At 39.0% G+C, this 22,281-nt stretch overlaps 2 protein-coding genes and 1 long non-coding RNA gene across 3 annotated transcripts; 2 read left to right on the top strand and 1 right to left on the bottom strand.

The window, feature by feature from the left end:
* The first annotated feature begins 214 nt into the window (after positions 1–214).
* Positions 215–16,820, top strand: slc7a9 (solute carrier family 7 member 9). Its single transcript, XM_064336814.1, has 15 exons — positions 215–590; positions 4,132–4,252; positions 6,495–6,577; positions 7,276–7,404; positions 9,095–9,242; positions 9,709–9,951; positions 11,296–11,421; positions 12,513–12,612; positions 12,820–12,864; positions 12,980–13,103; positions 13,388–13,491; positions 14,083–14,179; positions 14,331–14,480; positions 14,570–14,744; positions 15,714–16,820. Exons 4-15 carry the CDS (start codon positions 7,285–7,287, stop codon positions 15,773–15,775), a joined length of 1,494 nt encoding a protein of 497 aa, XP_064192884.1. The 5' UTR covers positions 215–590; positions 4,132–4,252; positions 6,495–6,577; positions 7,276–7,284; the 3' UTR covers positions 15,776–16,820.
* Positions 15,991–18,928, bottom strand: LOC135255530 (uncharacterized). Its single transcript, XR_010330181.1, has 2 exons — positions 18,793–18,928; positions 15,991–16,976 (listed from the first exon to the last, which is right to left on the bottom strand). It is a non-coding gene; the product is annotated as an uncharacterized LOC135255530 (long non-coding RNA).
* apip (APAF1 interacting protein) lies at positions 18,100–22,238 on the top strand. Its single transcript, XM_064336828.1, has 7 exons — positions 18,100–18,518; positions 18,912–19,012; positions 19,356–19,404; positions 19,780–19,897; positions 19,997–20,132; positions 20,286–20,453; positions 20,654–22,238. The coding sequence occupies exons 1-7, from the start codon at positions 18,456–18,458 to the stop codon at positions 20,751–20,753; spliced, it is 735 nt and encodes a 244-aa protein (XP_064192898.1). The 5' UTR covers positions 18,100–18,455; the 3' UTR covers positions 20,754–22,238.
* The last annotated feature ends 43 nt before the right edge of the window (positions 22,239–22,281 follow it).

The following is a 22,281-nucleotide window of genomic DNA, read 5'->3' on the forward strand; positions in this document are numbered from 1 at the left end:
CTAGGTTGTCTATTGCAGCCCTTAGAACCGTATGGTAAAAAGTTTTGAAATTTGGCACACTGATTGGGGACAGTCCCATGATTCTTTTCACCAAGATTCATGTCTCCACCTCGAGCGCTCTAGCACCACCAACGGGTCAAATTTGGAGGTACATTTATGCATGTAAGTTTTGAGCCGTATGCCTGATTTTAAAAAAATGAGGTACTGTTGGATTCCTTGGATCAAGTCGAGTTCAACGCACCTGTTCCATTATCATATGCACTGAAAAGATATATGCAACCCACGTGACTAAAACCATTTTGAACAATCGATAAACAGTCGACGTATCTTAGAACATAGCTCCGTAGAAAAAAATTTTCGTAGAAGAAATGATGTATTGAAACGTTCATTGTCAATCGTAACGATGTTGTTCAATATTCCATAACGTCTTTATGAGGGGCGAGTTAATCATTACCTCAACGGACCTCGTTTTACCGAGGTTCCTCCCAGAACACAGCAGTGAACATGAAAGGGCTTGCGTGGACTTAGCGAACTCATCAAATGTGAAGTCAACTGGCTACCCGTCAACGCTAAATTGACCTAAACCTTTGGTGAGTAAACATTTTTCTTTTAAATTGCGGACGCTTCCCCGGCGTTTCTCCCCATATCATTACAACAGTTGACATTCGTAACTTATTTTAAAACAAAAGGCAATATGGAGCTCGTATGTTACCTTTGCATCTGTAATCAAATGTATGTTAAAAACAAATCCGGTTACGATGTGATAAATCCGCTAACTAACCTGGACCAGCAAAAGGCAACACTGTAATTTGACTGATAATTATAAAGTGGTTGGATCATTGGCAAATATTATATCGTAACACTTTGGCAACATTGTAACAACATGACTATTTGTATGTGTACCTTGTTTTGCTACAATACACATTTTATCCATTTAAATTTAAATTTCCATGTTGTAGTCATTTTTGCATTATATATGTATATTCGTACAAACCATATGTTGCTTAAAAACTCTTATAAATACACACTTCATAAATGTACATGTATCACATTATTGATATTAAGCCATTACAGCAGTTTTGGTCACAAACAAAACAACCACAGACCTACATGATCCAACATTATTTAATGTGATTCTCTGAAGAGACTATGGGGTATTTACTGTATCTTGTTAATTGTTACAACATACTGGCATAATAAAGTTGTGATATAAACCTTATTGTCAGCCGTTATCCTGCAGGTGTCCCAACAGGCACTCAGAGTTTAACAGTCGGAAGTCAGTACAGCAGTGCAAGCAAAAACAGTTTTGTGGATTAGTGTGAAGTCAAGCATGGACATAAACACTCCGTGATGCAACTGAAAAACTCAGAGATATTACAGAAAAGCAGGATATTACAATCCCAATCATTGGAGAAAGAAAACCCAGTTAAGTAAACCAACTGACAAATATCTGAAAGATATTTTACCCTTTACTTTGTTGTCTGATTATAGAAAAATCAGTCAGTGTTCTAATTGAGGTGCCTGACACTTTGTCTGTGTGTTTACTACAGTGTAGGAGGAAGTGTTTCTCTATCTCAACCTATATCACAGTGGTTATATGACCAATTTTCTTTGAGCTCCAGGTTGTTTGTGTCGTGCTTTTTCAATGGCCAGTCTGTGGTCACTTAACCTGTGGTCAGTAAGGGCCTCTCTCTGCTTACTATTTCTGGCAGTAAAAAGATACTCATGCTGCAAGATTATAATTTCTTTAAGCATATGATAGCATGTGGAGTGTGGAGTCATGCTTAGTCATAGCAGGGCAGGGCAGCGGTAATACCTATTGGGCAAGGTGTCATTGCAGCAGGTCATTCCATCTGACATGGAAATTATGTTTTGCATAATATACAGTAAAATAATCAGATATTTTTAAATGTATGTATGCTTGTGCTTATTTCAAGTTGGTCTCCGTTGTTGAGTCAACTCCTGGGATCAGTTACTCAAATGTGAAATCAGTCACAGTTGACTCCATAGATTTCTGGAGCCTTACAATATAGGAGTAACATAAGTGAATTCAGTTTATTAACATGAACAATAGTGCCTGGTCTGGCTAACAATATGCCTAGGCAAGCAAGTAAAGATGAAAAAACCACTAATGAAACTTCAGCTATCCATGCTATCCATGAACCAACCTTATAGTTCCAAATACATACAGACTACATACATAACATGCCCGTGGAAGAGAAACATAAGAAAATAAAAAACAATCTAAACCTATACAAATACCAAAAATGATATTGTTCTCAACAAACTGTATTTTGTTTGATGTGCAACATACTGAAGTCAGAAATCTAGATTCAAACACAGAGAAACATACAAGTTAGAGATGTAGGTGGAGAGGGAGACAGGTGGAGAGAGAGAGAGATGATGGGAGAGATGGATTCACGGGATTGAAAGACACAGAACTAAGATGAGAGTAGTGAGTACATAACCAGGGAAACAGAGACAAAATGGGAGACACAAAAGCAGTCACAGAACCATACATAGAAATAGTTTAATTAGTCTTATTTAGTTTCAGTAATTAGCTTGAGCATACTCACAGGATTAAGGTGGCAGAAAGCCGGTTGCTGATATGAAAAAGGTTGAGGAAGACTGGCCTGGTGCATTTTCAACATTTTTTCCTCAATGTGCCCTAATGCGCTCTTGGCATTCCCAGCATAGCATGGCGTGTTAGTAGCGTTGCTAACTGGTGCATTAGTGTCACTAGTATAGTTGCAGCACCAAGATTGCTCTTGCTGTGTCTTCTGTGCAGTAGCCTTGGGTACCCTGATGACTTCAGTGAATGACCATCCCTGTCTAGTGTCGATCCTGAATGCATCTGTGGCCATCCTTTCTTGCTGTTTTGTCCCATCCCTTCTGTCAATCCACTTCATTCTTTCTTAGTAGGGTGTCAGGTGTCACAGTCAATGGGGTATTGTGTGAGACGCACAGTTGAGGTGAGCTCCCTCGCTGTACCCCAGCTTCGATAGCAACAGGATGTCTCAGGGCAACTGACTGGTCCCCCGCTCAGTAATGGAGTAGTGCATTGATTAGAGGCAGAGAAACTGAAATAAATGACTCTTTAAAGCAGTAAGTCTCTCCAGACGTTTCTATAAGGAACTTGATTGCGCCAGCGCAAGAACTGGTACAAAGTTACTGAATCAGGTGTGTATTTTTAAAAATCATTTTTCCTTGGCAGTTAACTGGAGGCAAGTAGTGATGCTAGCATGAGTGGACATACGATGCTTCATGATGTCACAGAAACATGCATATTCTGTGCACAATGGCCTACAGTATAAACTCTGATGCAATGCACATTCAACAGGATAAGACATGAGTGCGGTTATTTTGATCCTGACCACAATTTGCTTAGAATTGAATCATCACATTGTGCTGCTTAGGTAGCAAATTCAGATGACCATGTTTTTGCAGAACATTTATCTGAAGCATGTGGAATGTGTTTTGGTCAAGTGCACTGTGTTACTGTGGAAGAATATGCTGTTTAATCATTGTTTTACATTATATACTCTAACATATAAGTGATTAGAAATGTTTTCTTTTAACAGTTTTCATATTTAATGACTAAATCCCATATTCTTAACCTTCGCGTGAGAAGAAAACATGCTCTTTATTAAAATGCTTAAATCTCAAGCATGAGATAATGATGTGCTTTGAGATACTCTATGCAATTCTGTTACGATTCAGGATGGTTCCATGAACAGGAGATGTGCCCTCCTTTCCCAAGTTCTCTCTCTCATGCTATGGACTAACTGGGCCCAGTGTCTTATGTTAGTTTTGCTAGCAAACCGAAAGGTTGCAAGAAAAGAAAGCATCTTTGTGTTAATTATGGAAGAGAGGTAATTTCTGGGAAATGTTTTTCTGCAGGAGAAGTGTACGTGTGGCATGCAACCAAGTACAGAACCTGAAAGATAAGATTCCCTATTCAAAGTGTGCAATTTCTTTGTTATGTTGAGATCATTGCAGTATGCTGGGGAACCCCTGTCGGTCTGCACATGCTGTCTTTGTGCTCTTACAGACTCTGTATTAAAGTGCTTGTGATTTGAATGTATCCTTGCTTTCAGTGTGTTTTAATTCAACATATATGGAATTCGCTAGACCCGACCGAATCTACAGAGGAGACAATTTTGGCGAGCCACCCAGGAGGGCAATACCCCGGAAGAGTGACCTGCTTCTGCCGATGGATAGAGGACTTTCTGACAATAGAAAATAGAAAAACGTAAGCAGACCTTATGTGAAAAGTCTGTGTTAGTGTCAGTGTTGTCCTCCGTCCCTTGACGGGAAAGGGCTGCCTGCCCGGGTGACGCCCTCTTTGGGTGAGTTGAATTCTATTGAAACCAAGTATTGTTGTTAAATGGAGTCCGGTTGATGACTCGAAGCCAGGAAGAGGGCTTGGCGATCAAAACCTATAGCCTATACAACTTTGATCAGCTGCACCATATGTGGCTTGGTGTTGAGAGTACTAGGGTATTGTAATTGTAGTCTGATAAGAAAGGCCACACAGAAGTATTCTCCATATGGAAGTTAGATTTAATAGTGAAACTATTTTAATAGTGTGCTTGGGTCCAGCGATATTTAGATAGGCCTATATCCTATTGGTATTTTTTTTATTATACGAAACTGTTATCATTATTAACAGTATGACAATTTTACTTATATTGAATATAGCATATTATTTCCCAACAATCCTTTAATTAAAAAATATCATAAATGAATGCTAATGCTAATTCTATGTTAATGCTACTGTGTCATTCCCAGTCCCAACCTAATACAATCCAGGTTTTGTTGCCGCACATCAGGAACATTTGAAATGCATTTGAAACCATTTTATTATGCACAAGATAATAACATGACAATTGCTGCTAGCTAGCTAAACTGTGACCTTTATAACTTTATAACCACACACACTCACGCACACACACACACACGCACACACGCACGCACGCACGTACACACGCACACGCACACACGCACACACACACACACTCACGCACGCACTTGCTAGCATAGCCTGCTACAGTAGCTAGTTAGCTGTAGTAGGCTGTTTGTGAGCTATCTTACATAGTGAAATGGTTTGGAGACGGAAGTGAAGCTACAATAGGGTTAGGCATCACGAGAAGAAGTTGTGAAGCCACTAGGGGGATTTAGGTGTGGTGCCTATTGCAGAAGTGCCACATTTAATAGAGTTGAATGGAATTGTGTCACCCCCTTTTCCTTTATAGTTCTTCTGGACTTCTGTGGTGCTCACAGTTGTTTGCAGTTCGAGTGAATCTTTGCTCATTTGCTTTTTTAGAGGACCCTAATGTGTGTTACAGAAAGTAACTTAAATTGAAATGTATGACCTGAATTTGAAAGCGTATTGCACCCAAATTTTTAACTTTTTTGGGTGAGAAGATATGAAGGAGTACAACTTGTGTAGCGCGAGGCAAGCTGTAACGCTGTGTTAGAATATGCCCCCACCTATAGTAAACACTGCTACAATAACTTTTCATGTAATGTTACATATTCCATCTGTACAATGCACTTATTCTGTCCTATATAGGCTACAGGGAGCACTTGCTCTTATCCATGTCTTCAGAGATATTAATCACATACTAATCAACGATAGGCGTCAAATGCGTTTAGACCAAATATAGGCCACTTCTGCATGACATCAAAGAATCAAAGAAGAAAAATGTGAATAGAATATGACATGCTGTATTCACCAGCCTTTCATTGTATTAAAACAAAGTCAATTTCCAGCTCATTTTCCTGTATTTTGGACGTTCTTACAGTGTGCCCCGGAGCTGTTATAACTTTTCATATCTATAGGGCAAGTTGTAGCATTTCACTTAGACATTTTTTAATACAAGTTTCTGTCTTGGAAGCTGGGTGCCATGTATTCAGTGCAGTATTCAGTGCATCTTGCCTCCGGGTCAGAGGCTGAAAATTACCCCCACTGTCAATTACATACGACACAGTGACCCACCGAAGCAGAACCAACTTGGATTTTCATAGGCCGAGGGATTCCCCGACCAGTAAGAAGGCCAATCCCTCCTAAGCCTCAGTGTAATTCAAACTATGTAGGCACGCATTTAACAATATTAAGTCTGCTCAGTTGTGAGCCTGTAGGCTGCTTTAAAAGGAAAGTGATGTAAAGTGAATCAAACGTAGGGGACACTGGGCACAACCTAACAATTTTAGGTTTTTGCCTATTTACAAAATATATACACATATTAGGGTAAATCATTTTCATCTACGTACACGATACATCCCTTTGCTATGATTATTGAGCATCAGCAAAAATCTAGAACATTCCTGTTGATTACAGTTCAACCGCAAGTAAGATGATGACAAACAGGATTATGCTAATTTTTATTGTTTTCACTGGGCAGCTCTCTTGGTCTTGTACATATGCTGAAGAAAATATTTGTACCTGAAAGTGGACTGATACTGTTTGTGAAATGAAATTGTGCCTCCAGGTTCCAGCTGAGTGTCGAGGCAGTCAGCAAGGCCATTCTACGTCAGCTGGGTGAGAGCTGCATTAAGCAACAAGCACAGACCTGTGAGTGAGGAAGAAGCATTCCTGAACAAGTTTCAGTGCACTAGAAGCTAATGATTAATTTGCTGTGAAAACCATGTATGGTTTTTAAAGCAAGCTAAAAGTGAGATAAAATTGAGGTTACTTGCTTGAGAGTGATGTATATTTGGGAGGGATTATCTCATTTGAACTAGATAAGCTTACACACTTGCATAGTACCAGGTTTAATTTCAAGGAGGGTTTCAAAAAATATTAAACAGACTCAGTACAGAACAGTAATGTTTCTTTATTTGTTTGTTTATTTAATGTGGACATCACAGTAGCATTAATACAACATGCAATATGTAGTGAGCAGCACCATATGCACCAGGTGCTCGTTTACAACACCTGGCCCAAGAAAAATATAAAGGAGAAGAGAAAAGAAAAAAGGAGATAAATGATCAGATATTGAAATGCAGTGATATATTGTATGTAGCCTATACTTTATTGGATTTGGTCTTTAAAAGACAGAAAACCTTCAAACTTCATGCAATCTTTCAACTCCATATTGTTTTGAACACGGTACGTGTTATGTAAGTATCATAAGTAGATTTAGAATGTTAACCTGATTTGAATGCATTGAGGTGAATTAACTACAGCCAGACTGGGAAGGCTGTACAGGGCAGAGTACTGCCCTGATTCAAACCTGTTTGCGTTAAAACGTCTCGCCTTGTTCATGGCAGCCTTGCATAATGGAGAACGGCAGCATCAGGAAGAGGAAGGAGTCACTCAATGGCCATGTGGTCCCCAGCATCCACTCCCATTCCCAGCATGCAGATGAGGAAGTAAAAGCCACAGCTCTCAAGAAAGATGTGAGTTTTGTTAACCGTGTGTGTGTGCGTGCGTGCGTGCGTGTGTATGTGTGTGTGAGTGTGTGTGGATTTTTTAAAGAGTATTTAAGTGTAGGCTACTAATGTACTGGTTCAGTTTAGTGGAATGTTCCATGATTTGATACACACACAGTGAAATGTTCAGTGTTAAATCAACTCTTACTGAGTACATATGGTCCCTATTCCTCTCATATCTACACTGTTAGAGTTGAATTAACACTGAACATTTTACTGTGTATGCATATTAGCTAGTAGTCTTGTGAGACTTGACTGACTGTGCAAGACTAGGTGATCCACCAGTGTGTCTCACCCAAAGTTGAAATTAAACCTCTGCCTCTGGTCTGACATTACAATATTTTTGATGCTTTTTTGCCGGTTTTGAACTCTCAATATTTTTGGCTGGACCGCAACAGCGGGGCCAGCCCTACAAACACGAATGTCTGTGACTGAGTGACTGAGTGAGTGAGGACGTTACACCGTTGGTCGGCTGAGTTATGAAGTCACACCATTGGTCGGCCGGTCCAGCCATATACTAGGTTTTGACCTGGTCTTGTTCAGTATTGATCAGTCCAGTGTTTATCAGCACTCATTGTCACAACCTCTGCTATTGATTTGGGAGAGTGCAGATAAGCATGCACTCTCTTCAGAAGCACATGTCAGCTAATGCTTCTTATCAGCTCACAGTTCATAACTCAGGTTTGTTAAAGACATAAGTCGGGGGAAGACATTTTGTGTGCAGCGCAATAAGCAGACTTGTGAGTTCCTGATCAACTGGTGGGGGTTGCTGGTGTACAAACAGATACTGTCGTCCTGGCTGACTGAAGCCCTCCCATCTCAACCCCCCCTCCCACTTCTGTCAGTGTTGTAAGAGAGTGCAGCCTATCTTGTCTTTGTGTGTGTGTGTGTGAGTATGTGTGTGTGTGTGAGAGAGAGAGAGTGAGAGAGAGTAGGATCTGTTCTTTTCTCACGGTCATTACCAGAACAGTGTTGACCTCCAGTCTGTTTCCATTCACATGGCATCTCCATGCTGCCCCATCATCCACTGTCACACCACAGTAGTCCAACACACTTGATACTGTGTCTGTCCAGACCTTTCCCATTCCCTATTAGCATTGTGCTCTTGGCTGTGCTACCCCCGTAGCTTCAATGAAAATCTAACAGGGACTGGTACGTAATGAACAGGGACTTAAACAGAATTCCATCAATTGCTGGAGCAGCACTGTCTGGTCTACAGAATGCATAATTAATACTCTAAATGACAGAAAATCAAAATTAAGAGAGGTACAATCAGTGAAGGTGTTTTTAGGTTGAGGATGAGATCTTTTTTACATGTATTTACTTGTCAGTGTTAAAGTGTAAACAGGTCTTTATCTGTGTGTTCAAATGGCATGCTAATTACTGTTGTCAGGCAGGTATTACAGTTCTGAATTAGGATCTGAGTTAATATGCATAGACATAATCTCACTAATATACGCGAGGAATGTGCAAGTGCTGTTTTGTGCTTCTCTGTGCTCACCTACCTGAAAATTCACATAGGTGCATGGAATTAATCAGAACCAGCAGAGTCAAAATCATTAGACATGTAAACGATTCTTGGCCATATTGTCTGTTGTAGCTGAGTTATTGGGGAGGGGTATCAGAAACTGAGGTCACATTCCCCTGCATTCAACAGGTGGGCCTGATCAGTGGGATCTGTCTGATTGTGGGGACCATGATTGGCTCTGGGATCTTCATCTCTCCAAAGTCTGTGCTTGCCAGCACAGGGGCTGTGGGGCCCTGTCTGTGTGTTTGGGCAGCTTGCGGAGTCCTGTCAACACTAGGTAACCGCACATATAAGAGCACACACTATATTTGCTATATAATTTCTATCTCTAAATTGCATTTATTTGTTTAAGTATATCAGTTTATCTACTCAAGCCACGGAATTTGGCAGGATATCCTTAATGTGTAGCTATCATACACATTGGCACAGGTGTATGTAGTTAAATGTATATGAACTATCTCACACCATGTAGGAAGGAAAAAAATTTGATCTTCCTGCAGCGATAGGTTTATACAAACAGCTGTCAAGCTGTAAATGTAGTGTTCCTTTGTAATAGCTACAGTAATTCAGCATTGAATAAAATCTGACAACAGCAAAAATCTGCTCGTTTGTACATGTAATTTCACAGCTTATGTAATGTTTTTAGCCACAAAGTGGTTTTGGCGGTAAAACACCTGAAACCGCATCTTACCAACAAAACCTAATTACATCCTGAGTGTCTGTGTGTTCTATGTTGTTTTTAGGAGCTCTGTGCTATGCAGAACTTGGCACCATGATTACCAAGTCTGGAGGGGAATACCCATACCTGATGACGGCTTACGGCCCCCTAATGGCCTATCTGTATTCTTGGACCACCATCATGGTTTTAAAGCCTTCCTCCTTCGCCATCATCGCCCTCAGTTTTGCCGAATATGCCGCCGCACCTTTTTACCCAGGATGCACCCCTCCAGGGCTTATTATCAAGTGTTTGGCTGCAGTTGCTATCAGTAAGTGAGTGCTTAACGGCTAAAGAATCTGTATTGTAGTTAGGGCTTTCATGTTTCACGACTAAGATTTATCCATATTTTTATTTTCATTTTGGCTCTTAATTTTTAATGTCAAATTATAGGCTTGTCTTATCTCTTGCATACTCTGTCAATTTGGGAGAGCACAGACAAGGGCACTCTCTCCTCCAAATTGTGCGCTGCCAGCTAACACTCCTCTGCTCTGTGCAGTGTTGAAGGAGTACACTGTTGCTGGCGCAGGCAGGTTGCAGGCACTCGGTCAACCAGAAGAGTCACTACTGCGCAATGAGAGGAGGCCAGTCCAACTGGCTGAAACCTTTCCTCTCTCGCCAGTGCAGTGAACAGTATGCACTGTCCATGCCAGACCATGGTTTGCATCACTGGAACCAAATGTCTCTTCAGAATGAGTTGTCTAGCAAGGTCTTGCTTTAAAAAAAAAAAAAAAATTAAAAAACATTGTTTTATGTTAGTGCTGTTTATTGTGCCTGGCATCACCACGGTCACTCTGCTCCAATACTCTCAGCTGTGAATCAGTGACTATTTACTCTCTACAGGATGAACACTTTATGAGAGCTATTGCCTATTGGAGGAGAGGGATATGTCTCACTGATTACTGCTGTTAGCGTGTGGACATCTGGCACATTGTTAGGAACAACTCATTTAGTGGCAACCTGAAGAGCCCTGGCTGACATAAACTCATCCTAGCTCTGTTAGTACAATGCCTGTTGTGTTCAGCAGCTGCAGTCTGCAGTTAGCATTCTGGATACTCAGACTGGCAACCATAGGCTCCAGCCTGTTCTTATGGTCATTACTGGTGGATGACCATAAATAAAAAATACACTGTGATTGCAATATGTCAATTTTTGGCATTGCTGGATATACAAAACACGCAGACAGGAAATACACTTGAATGAAAATATATAAAGTGCATTACATTAAAAAAATTCTTAAAATGGAATGAGCCATGAGAGATATAAAGGCCCTCTCCCAAAGTCTCATAGCACACCTGGCTTCATCTTCAGCATTCACTCCCACCGTAGGTAAACCCTTTTGTTTCATTCAGTAAGTCAGCAAAGAAGAGTTTTATACCTTTAAAGGCTGTGTCATGTTTACGGTTTGGTCTTTAACTGTAAAAAAAAATACAAAACATTTGTTGGAAGCTATTTGTGGAAATGGGGCATGTTTATCATTAAAAAACATTGGGTTTGAACCTGCCACACCTGTATAAAATGGTTTGCTCTCTGCCGGTTGAATATTTGTCTACAGTAGACAGCTTTCAGCCTCTGAAACGAGGACACTTCTGATCTTGTGTTCTATCTTTTCTAGTACTGATTGTGCTGGTGAACTGTCTGAGCGTCAAATTGGCCAGCTATGTGCAAAACTTCTTCACTGCAGCCAAGCTCTTTATCATCCTCGTCATTGTGGTGGCTGGGGCTGTGATGCTGGCTAAAGGTACTCTCCTAATTAGTTTTTTTGGGCACTAGGACCGAAGAGTAAGGGCTTATTTCCATTGCATCAAAGTAAGACGCGAGATGCAAATGCAAGTGCAAACGTGTTCACAGAGTTTTTTGGAATTCATTATACATCCAAACAGAAGTTGGCTGGCAATATCACAGAACGACAACATGAAACAAAACAGATCTAGAAGAGTACAGAAATAATTATTTTGAAAAGAAATGCAGAAATATGAATGAATGGATTAGTACATTTGGAATCATACCCATATCTTTATATGGAATATGTAAATGCCTATTTACGTATCATTACTTCAAATGTAGTTAGCTAAAATGTCTTTCAACCTTATTGCCTAAGAGATAATATTTCCAGATTTAGCTCCTTGCAATGCAGTTAATTTATCCAGTGTTATCATTTGTAGGTTGTATAACTGTTCAGGTTAATGGAAGACTCATATGCTATGCTATAGGAATTTTTTTTTACAGCTGTAAAACCTGAAGTGAAATCTACAATTTCTCTAAGGGGTATTGGCATACTGACTTCATAAAAATCAACATGCATAACATTTTGACGCAAGATCCTCACTCTTCCATTTATTTGCTTTTTAATTAAAAGTTTGTAGATTAAAAAAACACAAATGATTCAGTAATGCCTTTTCAAATTTGCACTTGCACATGCAATTGCCAACTGCATTTATATCCTTAAATTGGACCCTTTTCAGTGTGTTATTAGTGACATTTTTCACAATTAGATGACAAAAGGATGCTACAATAAGGCACAAGTAAAAGATGAATATTTAATTGAGAGGAATCTTGTACAATTAATGTTTAAGAAGCAAGTAAAACAAATGAAAAGGGGTTACAAGAAATATACAGTAAAATTTCTTCCTCAGTTTAATCAAGTTCATGAGACTCTACATTACAACATCACTATTACAGTTCATCACTGCAATAAATATGACTGGTTTACTAAACAAAAAAGTTATAAAAAAATCTGTCTAGTATGCTTCACTAGTACAGAGTCAATCTGCTGTAGAGGTGTGTAATATTTGCTATATTTTGCTATATTGTTGTAATATTTGCCTACAGGAAACACAGAAAACCTTAAAAATACATTTGCGGGAGCATCTACTTCTTTTGGGGACATTGGGCTGGCATTTTACAATGGGCTCTGGGCATATGATGGATGGTAAGTAAATTGCTAATGATTTCCCACTTGAAACTTACAAAATCATCAAACACAGTTGTGATCTATAAATGAATGTGCTTACAGTTTATTACAAAAGTTAAAAAGACAAGGTCAGTGTTTTTGTGTGAAAATATAAACCCAAAAGTCTCAATGACAAACCAGCTGTGGTGTGTGGAACATAGTTAAAATCATGAAACTGTCTTTCAGGAATCAACTGAACTTTATCACAGAGGAGCTTAAAAACCCATACAGGTAAGTGCTACGTTGCCAGTAGGATTATGATGTCTAATATTGTACTTTTACAAGAGAATAAACCGTCCAGGATCTGTGCTGTTGAATTAGACTGTTCTCGTTGTCTTCATGTCAGAAACCTACCCTTAGCCATCATCATTGGGATTCCCCTGGTGACTGTCTGCTATATCCTCGTCAACATTGCTTACTTCACAGTGATGACCCCCACTGAACTGCTGCAGTCCCCAGCTGTGGCTGTGGTAAGGTTTACTATGTTTAAGTCCTGGCATGGACTGTAGGAACCCATTCAATATTCAAATATCCTGTGCATAAACTTTTTTATGCAATGGTTTCATATACTATGCTATAGAGTTTAGAGGCCTGTCTGTAATATGCACCAGCATGGCCAGTTAAAAATAGGATATTATGTAGTAGTGTCATGCCCTGTCACGGTCTTGCTCTGCTGTAAAGCCGGGGTCATTGGTTTGTATATTTTAAATGTGATACCTCATTCATTCTAGGGACCTCATTTTGTATTCTTCAGACTTTTGGTGATAGAGTACTGCACCCTGTGTCTTGGATCGTCCCTTTGTTTGTGGTTTTTTCCACTTTTGGTGCTGCCAATGGAAGCTGCTTCACTGCCGGCAGGTGAGTGGTTGTTCACAGTGTGTACATTTCCAAGATTTCGTTAAAACTTAACGTTAGCATCCACACAAGGAGGGAGGGTTTCAGCCTGAAGGGTGTGCACTTATGGTTCTCCAGTATTTTGAGTTGCTGTAGATAAGAGATTCTAATGTAATGCAATGTATTCCCCAGCTCACAACCCAATGGTGATGTTTCTAGTTCATTGAGCACCTACTCTCTGCCTGTCTAATTTGCATAGGCTGTGCTTTGTCACACTGCCTACAGTGCAGGCTGACTGCAAAGGCTTTGGAGAATTTGCACTGCAGCATGTACCATCATGAATTGATAGAGAATTTTGCAGCGATGAAGCAGGCTTACAATTATTATTGGGCATTCCAAACTGAGGACTAACTTAGAAATTGGGATGAAAAACACATAAAATAATCTTGTGCATGTTATGACATCCTACAGAATTTAACAATGTATTATTATTTTTGTATTTCTAAATTATTTTATGTGTATACTATATCAACCATTTTTGCTATATCATTCATCCAAGAAAGTCCCTGGTAGGAAAATTACTTTTATTTGTCTTTTTTTTTTCTCATTCCACAGACTGACCTATGTTGCAGGTCGGGAGGGTCACATGGTGAAGGTCATGTCCTATATTAGTCTGAAACGCTGCACACCATCACCTGCCCTCATTTTTAATGCAAGTCTTCCATCTTCTACTGATTATTTAGCACAAGCTTTATTTTAGGTTAACCCTTATTGATGTGCTTGTGGGTATCGAAAGATTCCACAGGAGGAGTCTTTAATCAAGCTTGTTTCAAGTGCAGTCTCACCTTTGTGTTTTTATATAGGGGGTTCTGGGGATCATTTACATCCTGCCAGCAGACATCAATGCCCTTATTAACTACTTCAGCTTTGCTCAGTGGCTCTTCTACGGACTGACAGCTTTGGCACTCATTGTCATGAGATTTACTAAGAAAGAAATGATGAGACCTGTCAAGGTAAGGTTAATCCCAAAGTTTCTGAATTGACAAAGACAATTCACTGAGGTCTACTGCTGAATTGTATGCTCTTGTCCTCTCACGTATAGGTACCCGTAGTAATTCCGGGCATTGTGGTCTTGGTGTCTTTCTACTTGGTCCTGGCTCCCATCATTGACAAGCCCGAGCTGGAATATCTTTACTGCGTCATCTTCATGTGCTGTGGGTTCCTCTTCTACTTCCCCCTTGTTTACTACAAGTTCGGCTGGACACGCAAGATCATGCGTGAGTATTCGGTGCAAGTGCTTTCTTGTATGGCACTTCACTTCATCCTAGTGAGGATTATCCGTTTGACATCATTCGGTACAGTCTGTTTAAAACCTCCGCAAGTGAAATAAATAAAATATTCAGTCCCAAAACAAATTTTGATAGATTCTGAACATGTATCTTAAGTGTATTTTTAAGAGTCAAAGCTAGAGCTGCTGGGTGGCTCATTCCGTTAAGGCACCACATTGTGCATGGATGAGCCCCACAATCTTGGATTGAATCTGGATCGAGCCAGTGCTGACTGAGGCCGGGTTACACGCCATTGACGATTATGTCGCCCAGGGCATGGGACTGTTCAGTCAGTTAGGAGTCTGCATATTTTCAAGCAAGAATCTTGCTTGAAAATGACTTCAACTATATGGACATAATACAAATAAAATACAAAGCTTTGTCAAACAGTAAAAGGAAAGATATACTGTAGGTAAAGATAAATGTGGTATCTTCAGTTAAAAGTCAAAGCATATTAAAGCAGGGGAGCAAAGACAAAATAACAGAGTTGCTAGGCAGGGTGAAAATTATTCTTAAAAATATTTCTCAAGACCTTCTACAGTAACAGTACACCCCCCCCCCCCCCACCCTAGTCAAGCCAAAATCTGTTGACTCCTATACATTTTTCCTATGGAATTTTCCTACATTTGTGTGTTCATTCTACACTTTGGCAACCATAGAACCAAACATACTAGTGCAGATGTCGGAGACGGTCTTTATCAAATCACCCCTATCATCAGAAAATAAACAAAAATATGTAACAAGTCGGTAAAAACACGATAACTTGAATCTCATCAGTATTTACTATAATAGTATTTACTATAATACTAAAAGTTGTGTAAGTCGCTCTGGATAAGAGCGTCTGCTAAATGCCTGTAATGTAATAATACACTCTGTATTGCTTCATCCATTTAATCACTTGACCTTTAACCCTAACAGGACCGATTACCATGCACCTCCAGTTACTAATGGAAGTAGTCCCACCAGAAAATGCTGAATGAAGAAAAATGGAGGAAAATAAAGCAGATGCATTTTGCAAAGACACTGACGAGGGACAAAAAAAGAAGGCAAGCTGGAGGGGTTGAAGGCAGGATAAATTAAGGGAATACTTTTCATCATGGAATTTACAACTATCAAGAAAATATATTCATAAAAAGAAACATTATGAAAGGAATGAACTGTTTGACTGATGGATGTCCCACCTGCTCTTACTACATTTGTTTTTTCTTCATTTGTATTTTAATTTGTAATTTGACAGGGAAGTTATCTGTCATGCACACAAGGCCTGATAGATGTAAAAATGTGTGCAGTTTTGTTCATTTTTAAATGAGCTGCAGATTATCCTCAAAGAACTTTTGTGGCATCAGCAGCATATACAATCATTTAGAAAAATAGCCATGACATATTTTGTAGTAAAGGCCAAAGATGTAAACCAAATGACAATTACATCAGAAAAAACTATAAATAGTAAAAGGATATTGGATTCTCAACCTTAAATTATGCATGCAGGTCATATATGTGCTCATTCAAGCTCATTCAGGCTGTCAAATACATTTGTTGCCTAATTAATGCCCTTGAGTATATGTGCTGTAATTGTATGTATGTTTATGTATAACAAAAATACATTTCAATAACTTTACATTCAATGTAACTTTGGTATATATCAAACTGGAGATTTTATGATACTGGTTGTCATGTATTCTTTTAGGCCTTTACTTTTCCACATGAATACAAATGTAAATTATGGACCATTAATCATACATTTGCTTATGTGTTTTGATTAGTGTACATAAATGTGACATTATAAGCAGTGCTTTAGGAACCCTGGTTCTGGAAGTGTACTGTGTGAGCTTGTTTTCACTGAAACTTGGCTCATGCATTGTTGGTTTTTCAGCTCTCGAGAAAACTTAAATGATGTTTCAGCGCCACCATTGAAAATGGAAAAAATAATACTTCAATGTATGTGCTTCTATTTAGTGACATTACACTGACATGAAATTACAGCTACATATATTTATATAATAAAGAGAAGGTAACATGAGCATATTGCTGTCTACTGTACTGTATATACAAAATCTGTTGGCTCACTTTATCCACTCCCTTTAGATAACATAATCATACTTACTGCTTTATGGTCCATCACCTCCAGTGATTTCTCATCCCCCTAGATTTACTGCTGTATGGCCTTTTCATGGAATTTCCCTAAGTTAAAATGAGAAAAGTTAAGATGTTGTGTAACAAGAGGTATATTATATATTAATCTACATAACAAATAAACTGTGTTCATATTTTTGTTTTAAATATATATATTTATGATATGAAAAATAACAAAATATCAAATAATGACTGTAACAGTAAAACACACCATCACCAATGCACTCTATAAAGCCACTGAACATGAGAAATTATTTCTATAATTATATACCCCATCATTTCCAGTTTGCCTTTCTCTTGACATGCTTCCCAGTTCATTTTTTATGCCTTGGCACCTTAACAAAGACATTCTTTCCTCAGATTAAATACTTTCACATGAAGTGATTTTGACTGACTCCTGACTAAAGACTTAAATGAGAAGTCCATAGAATCCATACCAAATGTGCATGTGACTGCCAGCTTAAACAATGAAGGTTTTAAACAAGCCACTGGGGTTGTTGTGTAAACCCCTATGACCTTAATTCAAGGAAAATGTAAAGCCTTTAAAAAAATAAATAAATAAATAAATTTAAAAAATCATATAGTGTTGCATCCCATTAAACCTAGTACATATTTTACAAGCATATGCCTGATTGCAACAATTTCATCTGGATAGTTTATCTGACAGGCTCGAGATTTCACAGGACTAAGTACAAACATGGCTGGCTCAAGTTCTTTGGGGAAGATATGCTGCTTAGGATAAGTCTGTATTTATCTTGCTAGCCTATACTGTTTTAAAAATATAACCATACGTAGAAAGACAGGATTTCAACATTTATGGCTAGCTGTATTATCAGCTCAGAGCCTAAAAGTCACAGGTTCGATTCCTGGGTAGGACACTGCCGTTGTACCCTTGAGCAAGGTACTTAACCTGTATTGCTTCAGTATATATAAAGCTGTATAAATGGGAGAAATGTAAATATGTAAAAGTTGTAAGTCGCTTTGGATAAGAGCGTCGGCTAAATGCCTGTAATGTAAGGAAAGAAACAGTAAGTTCCCCAGCTGACTACGACCTCTATTTAACAAATGTGGTCGAAGTTAGTTTATTTGGTCTTTATTTTGTCTATTTAGCACTCTTTTAATGTGAAACTTTTATTGTGAAATGCCCTGCTCTGTTGGTTACCGGAAGTACATTCCTTATTGGGGCTAGGTACATTCCCAACGAGAGCGCTGATTAGCAAGCCAGTTACATATGAATGCCTATGCAGTTTTCCCATTTGAAATACAGTGTTATACTGCTTAAACTAATACTATTAGCTACTTATACTGCGATTCTATTCTAAAACTATTTCTGTGTTCAGTCAGATTTAACCTTGGAACCACAAACTGCGACCGTTCAATGCATGCGTGTTTACTAGCTACGCCATTTCCGTAACTAACAGTTAGCTAGCTAGCCTGGTTTATAATCAGTTAGGCTGTCTGGTCAACTATATTGGCAACATACGTTATTAAAATAAATAAATAAAAATAAAGTTACTGGCTGTAGAGATGTCGTCAGCGTGTGGCAATGGTGACATTAATGGGAAAGGTGCAGAATGTCCTCAGCCTTTGGTAAGTTCTCGCTAATGCAATGCTGCTATTGCAGCTAAGAGCATGCGTATCTTCTTGCTATCATAGCGAGAGAAATAATTTTAACTTCACTGAAAGTGGAAGAAAGCTGGAATTGAGCCGTCTTGAAAGAGTCATGAGACACAAAGGCCAGGACAAAATTTCAAACTTAATAATATGCGACGATGAAACGAATTTATTTGCTTGTTTGTTTGTTTGTTTGTAAAACTCGGAAAACAGAAATTGTTGCATCACGCAGATATTAGCTCGCACTTGCCTTTTCTCCGAAACGACCTCCGGGTCCACAAGCGTTGCATCGTTCTTTGAGGAGGCGGAAAGGTTTCTGTGAGTTTTGTTGTCCTTCTAACCCTGCGCATATTTGAAACTTTTTTTCAGGACAAGGAGCATCCCAGGTTGTTGATCCCTGAGCTCTGTAGACTTTTCTATCAGCTGGGATGGGTGACGGGAACAGGTGGAGGAATAAGCCTGAGGCATGGGTGAGTGTTCTGGAGCTTGGTGGTTGATTCGCTCTGTTATACACGACTTTATAACTAATTATTATCACGTATGGAATACTATGTATGTACTCCATTTTGTAATGAAAAGTCAAGCTTTTGGTAGCTACCAATACTAACGTGCATGTCCTTTCACATCCTACATGAAGCCGTCACTTTAGTTTTGTCATTGTCTCTTGTGCATTCACAATTTAATGAATAGTAGCAGGCAGTAGGCGTGTGTAGAATGAAACCAAGCTCGTTAGATTTCTGCGAGTATATTGGATGTTACTGAATGTAGGAGCCAATTCTTACCACTTTTTCCATTTATTTTTCCCGATCATAGAGACCATATTTATATTGCGCCCTCTGGCGTCCAGAAGGAGAGGATACAGGTCAGCAATGGGAGGGTTACTGAAAGGACTATGAGTGTGTGTCCTCATCTGCTGGAATGAATGTTTTTTAAAGGACCCAAGCACCACAGGTTTTCTCTTCTGCTATTGTGCAGATTATTGTAGGTTATTAATTGAATATTGGAGTATGACTAGACCATTTAATAGACCAAATATGTAATTTATTGTGAATCATAGTGATACTATTACAGTTGATTTATGTTGAAAATAACAGCTGAAAACTAAGCTCTGTGCATACAGTGTATATATGCAAAGATTGTATGTGTATGTTCCATAAAACAATTCCTATGCAAAAAGGGTCTTCACACATGGGCAGCATAAGCACAATGGGAATGCTAAACACTTTCTGCTCTACAGCCAGAGGACATGTTTGTGTGTGACGTAGAGGAGAGGGATCTCAGCTGCCCACCACCCTGGAAGAAGCTCAAAAAGAGCCAGTGCACCCCCCTTTTCATGAATGCCTACACTATGAGAGGTATGTTTCCTGTGTTGTAAACAGTATATAATATGTCTTTGCATTATGGTCCTGATCATATACATTGCTCTTACCCTGTGTCTTCCCGCCTTTCCCCAGCGGCTCAGGCGGTGATACATACACATTCCAAGGCTGCGGTCATGGCAACCCTGATGTTTCCTGGCAAGGAGTTCTGTATCACCCACCAGGAGATGATAAAGGGAATTCGCAAAGGTACCTCTGGCACAAACTACAGGTGAAAGAAAGATTTGCTTTCTCGCTTAGCAAGCATTTTTCAGGGAATCTACAAGTCCTCTCTTCACATGTCAGAAAAATTGGCGCTTGCTAATTGTGTGCGCCCGTGCTCGCACGCATGCGCGCGTTTGTGTGTGTGTGTGTGTGTGTGTAGGTATGATGATACCCTAGTGGTGCCGATCATTGAGAACACACCTGAAGAGAAGGACCTGAAGGAACGCATGGCTCAGGCCATGGAGGAGTACCCAGACTCCTGTGCAGTCCTGGTTCGTCGCCATGGGGTCTATGTCTGGGGGGAGTCATGGGAAAAGGCCAAGGCCATGTGAGGATCTGCTTACTTTATCAGTTATTACATTGCTGCTATAGCAGTAGAGGATGTAAAAGTAGAGGATTTTTTGGTTTTACTATACTTGCTAACTGGAAATGACACAGAAGGTGCACTTTAAGCAGTTGCGTCTTTCTCTTTTCTCTAAAAAAGCAACAGGAGAAGACTTCATGTTTTCAATTTTGTGTTTCCTGCAGGTGTGAGTGCTATGATTACTTGTTTGATATTGCTGTTCAAATGAAGCAGTGTGGCTTGGACCCCACGTCACTTCCAACAGAAGACAAAGGAATCCTTTGAAATGCCATAAACGCTGGATGTTTTTTTTCTGGGAAGACTAGGGTTAAAGAAAATATCACATGTCTGTTTTGCATGTGTACTCAGTGCTTTTAATATAAACATTTTAACTAAAAGCCTTTGGAACTCACTACAGATGCCGGATAATTAAGTACTGGCAAAATTTGAGCATGTACAAAGACAGACTTCACAAAGACCACTGATTTACATGCAAAAATAAGCTCGACAACAGTGTGAGAAACCCCCTCAACTTTTAAAGGTGGAACCTAACACAATTAGACTTAGAGGTACCCTGGTGTTTGTGTTATTGACATAAACACTGATTTAAGAAACTTCTTTTTGTGATTGAATGTGTTAGTATAAACCTAACAATATATACACAGACCAGTTGGAGTGTAGAATGCAAAAAAAAAAAAAAAACCCATGAGAATAAACCTCAAACACAAAACAAGATGACACAAGAAACACACCACACCCCCTCCCCACCCCAACTGTTGTAGTGCACTATTTGGCCACTAGAGTGAGTAACATCCCAGGTATGAAAAGCGAATGTGTTGAACTCGTAAAAGTATGTAAACAAAAAAAAAAAAAAAACATTTTTTGAAATTGCATCTGTAAACTGGTTCTCATTACTGTCTGTTACTAATGTACCTCACTAGGCTTGTCATTTCTGTGATGCACAAACAGTTCTTGAGAAATGTATTTATAATCTGTTTGCAGATAATCCATCTTGGGAGAAAATATAGAATGTGCTAAATGTAGCTAGTATGCAGTAAGCTTGAAACTTGCTCAAATAAGTTCAAATAAGTTTTGGATACTGATAAATTAATTGAAAAGAGATTCATTTTTAGACATAGCCACCAAATGGTAAACAAGACACATATTTGAATGACAGATATTTTTCAATGTTAGAGTACTTATGCCAAATAAAGATACTTTGACAGTGGTAATAAGCTGAAGCCATTTTCTGGAAAAATGCCCGTTTGTCACATGCCCTTGTATATAATTGCAACAGCCAGTTATGCAACAGAAGCAGGACAGTTTAATGTCCATAATTTGTTCCCTGATCCCAGGAGTTTAGGCTCAAGGAGTAAAACATAGTTAAAATTGATTGAAATAGTTAAACAGAATATTAGTTAATAAATTATGAGCACACAAATGTTTCTCATTCTTCCATTTCTGCATCGGTATATTAACATTTGGTAATAGATGTTTTGTACCATCATGGTAACAATCAATACTAATAGAGTTTAACGATAGAGTTTTGGCTCCACAAAAAATATTTTAAAAAAATAGCAGACAACCTCTTGTATCACCGTAATGTAGAAATACTGGAGTCCAAATGATCTAATTCCAGCTATCCTTCTTCAAGGCAGTGTGTCATGATGTCTTATGGTTTTGCAGTGTAATTTCATGTAGACAACAAATTGCATTGAAAGTACATAAGGGCAAACAATGTATTAAACTAAGAATATGCATATCTCAAAAGCAAGGTTTTTTTGTATACTTTTACCCAACACCTCAACATCAC

This window comes from Anguilla rostrata, chromosome 5 (genome assembly GCF_018555375.3).
Source record: "Anguilla rostrata isolate EN2019 chromosome 5, ASM1855537v3, whole genome shotgun sequence".
Classification (NCBI taxonomy): Eukaryota; Metazoa; Chordata; class Actinopteri; order Anguilliformes; family Anguillidae; genus Anguilla; species Anguilla rostrata.

Coding starts and splice junctions, on each gene's coding strand:
- slc7a9 (XM_064336814.1), top strand. CDS start 7,285: ATGGAGAACGGCAGCATCAGGAAGAGGAAGGAGTCACTCAATGGCCAT. Junction 9,952..11,295: donor TTTGGCTGCAGTTGCTATCA/GTAAGTGAGTGC, acceptor TATCTTTTCTAG/TACTGATTGTGCTGGTGAAC. Junction 12,613..12,819: donor CTCTGGGCATATGATGGATG/GTAAGTAAATTG, acceptor ACTGTCTTTCAG/GAATCAACTGAACTTTATCA.
- apip (XM_064336828.1), top strand. CDS start 18,456: ATGTCGTCAGCGTGTGGCAATGGTGACATTAATGGGAAAGGTGCAGAA. Junction 19,898..19,996: donor GAATGCCTACACTATGAGAG/GTATGTTTCCTG, acceptor GCCTTTCCCCAG/CGGCTCAGGCGGTGATACAT. Junction 20,454..20,653: donor TGGGAAAAGGCCAAGGCCAT/GTGAGGATCTGC, acceptor TGTTTCCTGCAG/GTGTGAGTGCTATGATTACT.